Here is a 7,084-nt window from a genome sequence, read left to right as displayed (position 1 = left end):
ATTTTCTTGTACCTTCATGTTTAAGTATGTTAATACATTTTTGTATGTTGGATCTCTGAAAAAATAGGGGGTACTCGTGTAAAAAATTTGAACAAAAAATTTTGAATTCAAGTACAACCAATTATTGGTCCAATATCCAGCCGGCTATCGCGGTAACGGGTTTTTGAATTAAAAATTTTGGATATAGACTTTTATCAGATAAGTTACGGTAACTAGTTTCTGAATTAAAAAATTTTGGATATAGACTTTTATCTGAGTCGGTTACCATATTTTTCCGTAATTTGATATACGAAACCTTGTCTAGCATATACTAATACTAGGTTAACTAAGAACACAAATATTTCTCCTTTTCGATTTTCTTTCCTTCTGAGGTGGTGAGGCATGATCCCAAGCTGGCTAGCCCGGTGGTGAGGCATGATCCCAAGCTGGCTAGCCCACCAAGACTGTATTCCCCACAAAAAAGGGGAGAGGCTAAAAATGAAATTTCCTACTTACTCTCCTCTCCCACAATGATTGTCTGCCTTTTGTGCACCTACTATGTCTATTTCTCACAACAATTTCAAGATAGACCAGTGTTTTGTGCTCTTTCATCTTTATTTATGAACTCCTGATTCCTAACAAACTCAAGCTGAGTGTAACCCCTTTTTTCTTGTGGTCAATATGGTCATTGTGAAACTTTCCATGAACATATTTTTCTTGCTAAGGGGGTGTTTATATTCAGGGGTGTCAAGTTTTGGCGTATCACATCAGATATTATATAGGGCGTCGCATGGGGTGTTCGGACACTAATAAAAAAAACTAATTACAGAATCCGTCAGTAAACCGCGAGACGAATTTATTAAGCCTAATTAATCCGTCATTAACAAATATTTACTGTAGTACCATATTGTCAAATTATGGAGCAATTAGGCTTAAAAGATTCGTCTCGCAAATTAGTCGTAATCTGTGCAATTAGTTACTTTTTGAACCTATATTTAATACTTAATGCAGATGTTCAAATGTTTGATGTGACATGGTAAAAAAAATTGGGGTGGGATCTAAACAAGCCCTAAATATGTTCATTCTGAACCTTAAACATCATGTAAATGTGCCAAGAATATTTTCGCATGTTCTGAATTGCATGGATCCATATGTCAGTGACAAGAACGTTGTATGCACCTTTTAAGACAGCAGAGTACTCGCATCTTTATGTTAGAGCTACTACTAAGCACTGTTTTCGTGAAAAGAAGTATAATTTGTAAGGCTGCCAACGTGCATGGTTAAAGTGGCCTACTGAGGCTTTGCTGGAATAATATTGGTACATACACGTCTGAGATGTGATAGTTTTTAGGAATGCTGTTGCCTTTTCTCTGAATTCTCTACCTTTCATGGTGAAAATTCAGACATTTAATTTTGCCTCATATATTTTTTTCTTTCTAAAGAATGTGTCAAAAAGAGGACCCCCTAAGTGAGGAGGAGAGAGATTGCATGATGTTTGGGTCTCATTGCAGCAAGATCTCATGATAAATCATAAATGAGTGCATAACTGATAGAAGCACACATTCTCAGAGACTGAAGATGCAATTGATCAATGAACAGTTCCAGAATGCAGAAGCTACCTCCAATTGTGCTAAGCTATAATGGGCTGAGGAAGTTTGAAAGATGCTCAAACACAGGAAACAAGAATTTAAAACCTCCCTGCAGATTCCAGCAACACAGAGCCTTTTGTGTCTTTTGTTCACTATTCCTTCAGAGAAACTCAGAACAGCAAAAGGAGGGAAAGGGGGTAGCAACACATTTTCCTGCAGAGTGAAGGAAGGCTGAAATGTGACCAGTAGCCTTTTTCTGTCAGCTCACCGATGAGGAAATGCTCCTACTGCAATTGCAACACAGGATGATCATGACTTACACTTGCTTCTTCTTTTTTCTCCATCCAGAGGAATGAGTATGGGCATTGCATGCATTCATTGACCCTTTTTTTTCAGCTTTCAAAAGCCAAGAACACAAGAGTTGTACAGATCGACACTTGTCGTTTTTCGATCGTTTACATTGTCAAAGCAACCAAAGAGAATGAAAGAAATTGGCCTACAATGTACAGGGGGGTGAAGAAAAATAAACTGATGCACGCTTGCTGCTGTTGTTGTCTGGCATGCATCTCTTTGCTTTGGCCAAAGTCATCTGAGCTTCAGATTTGAATGGCCAGTACTATCTTGCTCATCATATGAGCAATGCTTCTCTTGATGTTAGTCTTGTAGTTGTTTTCCTTTTTCTTTTGTGGAGTCAGTGGAAAATCTCTTCTACTAATTAGTTAATGGATGGTACCTGTAAAAAGTCCATATATTTGATCATCAGGTTCCTTGTTCACCACATGCAAATGATGTACATGGACCAGGTATGTACCTTGTCTGGATAGGAAAAAGGATCTTGGCATCTATCTGAACATTCAGAGAACTTCTGAAGATGACTGAATATGAACATCATATGGTATTTTTCTGAACTCATGTGAGCTGTCTACACAAAAAAACTTTCATAACTACGATGTGCAAATGCAGCTCACCAGTTCATCGGAAGGAGAACCTTAGTTCGGTTCAGGTCTTCAGGTCTATCAACACTGTCCGTTGTTGACAGAGAATTGACAAAGCTAACTATAGGTGTTTCAGAGCAGGACTGGAAATACATTTCCTGATGCTTCTAAGACTCACAGAACTCATGATGAAGCTAAACCTTTTGAGCCCATTTCAATAGAAGTTGAGGTCGGTGTATCCATATGGGTTGATATCGGTGTAACCATATGAGTAGGGCAGCAATTCTTCGATGTCCAATTGCGAGCTTGAACAACTCATTTTCTGAATTCGGCTGTGATTGATCGATTCTACTTCTGCACTAAACATGCTGTAGACAGGCCTATGATCCGAGAAGCGGGACTCTCCTCGAACATATGAGAGTTGGCTAAGACCCCTTCCATACCATAAAATGCGGTCGCACCTGTAAAACAAGATCACTGAAATTGCTGAACTGTACGAAATATGGCAAAAATCTGGCAATGTGCTTTACTTACCATGCTGGAGTTCTCCTCTTTTCTTTCTGGTTCATGTCATCCCCTGCATATCTGTCGGAATTATTTGAGTATTTGTAAGTAGGAGGAAAATATATCCTCCCCTCATTCCAACCAGGAAATACGCGGCCGCCTCTTTGCTCGCTCCTCAGCTGAAAGTATAAGCAATTCATGCCTTCTCATCACAATTATTCTTGGCCTTCTGTTTTGCCAAACTAATGAAGTCTTGTAACGTCACCAAAGCAAAAGAATGACAGGATATAAAGCAATGATTGCCTCTGTCACAAGCAAACTACTATTGGAAGAATTTTACCACTATTGGAGATCTGCATTGTGTCTTTCAAAGTTTGTTGCTAAGCTCATACCTGATCTTTCTCAAGCAATGCTTTCCAATTGCGCATCTCCACAAGAGCCTTCACCGATCGGTAGGAAAGCGCTATCCGATAATTTAGGTCCCCAAGCCAAATGATCCGACTAAGAAAATGGCGAAGGTGAAGGATATATTACACAATATTTGTGATTGCAAGTTTTTAATTTACAAGAGTTGAGGGATGCTAAGGTGTTTTGCTTACTCATGCTCCAAAATAGTCTCTGGTGATCTCTCATACTGTCCATAAACCATTGGGAACCTGGTTTTTCTCAAAATTTCCATCACATCGGAGTTTCTGCGGTGCTCATCACCATCCTTCTGCCCCGATGTGAGGTGACTACAGACGAAGCAGAAGCTTGTTTGGTGCAACAACATGCTAACCGAAATCGAACCCTGGGAAAAAAAACTTCTCATTGGTTTACAAAGCTTCTGAAACACAATTTCTTACTCTTTTTTCTTCAAATTCAATAATGGCAATAAGATAGGAATATAACACCAAAAATCACAACAGATTATTTTAACATAAGTTACCTTATTTCCAAGATAGCCCATCAATCCTCTCCCTACACAAGACACCTTGAGATTTCTTATGTCACTTTTTATTTCTCTCCTAGCCCAAACCATCAGGAACAATCCAACCATTTGCTTGCTCGCAACCAAGCAGTACCTAAATCACCTCAAATTTTATTTAGAAAATAAAAATCCTAATTAAATCTCATCAAAACTACTGTAAATTCGGGATAATTCCATGAAATCAAGCTTAATTATCCTGATGAAAGGCTGAAATTTCAAGATCCAAAGCCAAGAAATGGTGGTCACCTAGAATGGGCGGCGCCGCCATTGCTCTCTTCCATGTACGGCGGCGCGCCGTATCCGTACGACATCGGCGAGAACACCGTGCTTGGCGACTCGCCGCCGCCGTCGTCGATCTCGCCGTCGTCCGACGGGTGGCCCCACCGGCAGTTGGCCTCGTAGTCGCTCGGCCGGCTGCCGTACATGACGCGGTCGTTGACGCTGTACCGGCGCTCCAGCCTCGGCTGCGCGCCGCCGCCGCCGCCGCCGCCGCCGAGGATGTCGCCGTCCATCCGGAGGCTCCGGCTGAGCCCAGCGTTGAACGAGCGGCGGTGGAAGAACGCCGCCGGGTTGTTCTGCCTCGACGACGACCCCTCGAAGTCGTCGTCCATCTCCACCACCGGGTCCGGCGCCGGCGACGGCGTCCTCATGCCCCCGCCACTTCCGCCTCCGCCGCCACCGCCCGTGCCCGCGAGGCTGTTCAGCGTCCGCCGCACCAGAGACACCCACTTCCTCGCCGGGCCATTGTCCTCCGCGCCGAGCACGTTGCCGGCGTTCAACGGCACGATCTCCTGGAACCTACACGTATTGAGTTGCATGTATCGAACAGTCCAATCCAAGCTCTGACCATATTAAGGAGGCCATCGTTTAACTTATTGATGGAATAAGCGAAATGATATATTTATTAACGTAAACTAATTTATAAATAAAATTTTTATATACGTGTTATTAGCGATCTAAAAACAAAGAATAAAAAATAAACTACGATAAAAAAACCTCAAAATCAGCATAAGCTAAAAGATAAGACTGTAAGTTGTATGCACCCACTAGTTCAATTCAAAAGCTTAAACTGATGAGAAAAAACGAGCAATTCAGTTTATATTCCAACGCTACGTTTCAACGGCAATGGCGAGAGGCGGCGGCGTGTACGTACCCGAGGACGTAGATGTCGGCCGGCGGCGAGGTGCGGAGCCAGTCGTCGAGGCTCAGCGACCCCGGCGGCGCGCGGCCGCCCACGTTCCACGTGGCAACGAAGATCCTACATAACGCAAGAAACAACGAGGACGACGACGACATTGTTACGGATCAATGGAGATCGGTGCAGCAGCAATGGCGGCGATCGCCGGAGATATGCACACACGCGCACCTGTAGTCCAACGTGACGGTGGCCTCCGCGGCGTCGAGGTCGATCTTGCTCCGGCGAGACCGCTCGTGGCTCCGCCGCGACGCCCTCTCTGCAACAATTCGAAATTATTTTTTTTTTCTTCAATCATAATCATATAAAAATCTGGGGGTTTTCTTTTCTTCTTTCTCGTGCACTTGCAGACTCTAGGTACCAATTGAACCAGAATCATATGAAAACTCGAATTTTTTAAAAAAATAAAAAAATTCGGTCAGATTGGTACTAGAATAGAATCACCTGTCCTGCTCTTCTTGACCGTGCAGGATTCCCTCCTGGAAAAGCTGCTGCTCCTCCACTCATCCTCTCCTCCTCCTCCTGCTCCAGTTCAGATTATTCTCATCATCAGAGAACAAAAAAAAACAATCAAAATGCCCGAATGTCTCAGCAAATTTGGATCACCATGCCATCCATCACAAACCAACCCAAAAGAAAGAAAAAAGAACTGAAAAAGCTGGGGCCTTTGACCAGCAGCAGCAGCAGTGCAAGAAAACAAAACAAAAGAGTGATCTGATCTCCAAGAGGCAGACAGGAGGTAGGAGAGTTGGAGTAGTAGTAGTAGCCATGGCCCATGGGGGGTGGCAGTGTGGGCCCCACAGCTAGACACACTCTGTCAGTGAGAGAGAGAGGGGCGTGGCTAGCTACTGTTCAGAGTTCATCAGACTCACTCACTCACCTCTCCTCCCAAATGCAGCAGCTGCATCATCGCCATGGAAGTCATGGGACTTCCCCCTGATGTTGAACCACTTCAGCACAAGGCTCTTGGACCATGACAGCTGCATCAGCATCATCATCATCAACAACAACAACAACAAGAAGTTGGAGAAGATTTGGTACCAAAAGAAAAAGAGAAGAAAATCTGCCTCTTTGCAATGTCTGAAGATCAGATCATCAGAGAAAGCAAGAATTAACAACAGCAAAGAAACTCACCTTGCTCTTCTTGGCGCCATCTCTCATTGTTCCTCAGGGGAGAGGCAGGCAAGCACTCATGCAGGCAGGCAGGCAGGCCAGGACAAGCCAAAGAGAGACGGATGCTTCTCTGCTCAGCCACGACGCTGCTGTTGCAAGAGATGGCGCCACAGGTGAAGGTGAGGCAGAGACAAGCAGGGGCACTGTTTGTCTTTCTGTGCACAGAGGTTGTGATTTGATGGAAAAGTGCAGAGCAGATAGAGAGAGAGAGAGAGAGAGAGTGCAGCAAGAGCTGTTTGGGCTGGCCAAAGAAAGATTTTGTTATTGGGGAGGAAGATGAAGAAGAAGACGAAGACGAAGACGAAGAAGAAGAAGAAGGGAATGGCTTGTGTAGGAGTAGGAGGAGAAGGTGAGCAAAGTGCAAGCGATGCTGCTGCTGCTGCTGCTGCTACTGCTGCTGTCTGCTACTTCTAGGAGGTAAAGGGCCTAAAGCGAGGTAGCCGTCTCACTGTCTCCATTTCTAGAGAGAGAATGAGAGACAGAGTAAAGTTAGAGTGAGAGTGAGAGAGGGGATAATATTATTATTATTATATATACAGTAAATTACCAGCGCGAAACATTTCAATTCTCTTTCGAGTCAGGCAAAAACAGAAGGTATTCTAATTCTAATGGCTGAATTTTTGCATTCATTTTTGCAGATTGCTCATTGTTTAGTGTGGCCAGAATAGACGAAACGGCAGTGCAATTGGCCGGACACGCGAGATTAGGGGAGGCCGTTTTGTTTTGCTAAGTAGCTGGA

The 7,084-nt window shown here is 43.8% G+C and overlaps 1 protein-coding gene across 4 annotated transcripts; it reads right to left on the bottom strand.

The window, feature by feature from the left end:
• Nucleotides 1-1,923: 1,923 nt before the first annotated feature.
• LOC127785775 (type I inositol polyphosphate 5-phosphatase 4-like) lies at nt 1,924-6,713 on the bottom strand. Of its 4 annotated transcripts, none has more exons than XR_008019880.1 (13): nt 6,307-6,713; nt 6,053-6,152; nt 5,617-5,694; nt 5,344-5,431; nt 5,131-5,235; nt 4,224-4,775; nt 3,936-4,071; nt 3,607-3,797; nt 3,400-3,508; nt 3,038-3,186; nt 2,537-2,964; nt 2,380-2,471; nt 1,924-2,301 (listed from the first exon to the last, which is right to left on the bottom strand). XR_008019880.1 is itself a non-coding variant. In XM_052313170.1 (11 exons), exons 1-11 carry the CDS (start codon nt 6,331-6,333, stop codon nt 2,718-2,720), a joined length of 1,782 nt encoding a protein of 593 aa, XP_052169130.1. In that variant the 5' UTR covers nt 6,334-6,713; the 3' UTR covers nt 1,924-2,717. The 4 variants fall into 4 exon arrangements, 1 of the variants encoding a protein (XP_052169130.1); XR_008019881.1 differs by having other exon boundaries at nt 2,380-2,443; XR_008019879.1 differs by having other exon boundaries at nt 2,380-2,964.
• Between the last annotated feature and the right edge of the window lie 371 nt (nt 6,714-7,084).

This window comes from Oryza glaberrima, chromosome 10 (assembly GCF_000147395.1).
Source record: "Oryza glaberrima chromosome 10, OglaRS2, whole genome shotgun sequence".
Classification (NCBI taxonomy): domain Eukaryota; kingdom Viridiplantae; phylum Streptophyta; class Magnoliopsida; order Poales; family Poaceae; genus Oryza; species Oryza glaberrima.
The sequence above is the reverse complement of the archived record's forward strand: the minus strand, read 5'-3'. Positions and strand labels throughout refer to the sequence as shown.

Coding starts and splice junctions, on each gene's coding strand:
- LOC127785775 (XM_052313170.1), bottom strand. CDS start 6,333: ATGAGAGATGGCGCCAAGAAGAGCAAG. Junction 3,509..3,606: donor GAGACTATTTTGGAGCATGA/GTAAGCAAAACA, acceptor CCATTTTCTTAG/TCGGATCATTTGGCTTGGGG. Junction 3,187..3,399: donor CATTGCTTGAGAAAGATCAG/GTATGAGCTTAG, acceptor TTATACTTTCAG/CTGAGGAGCGAGCAAAGAGG.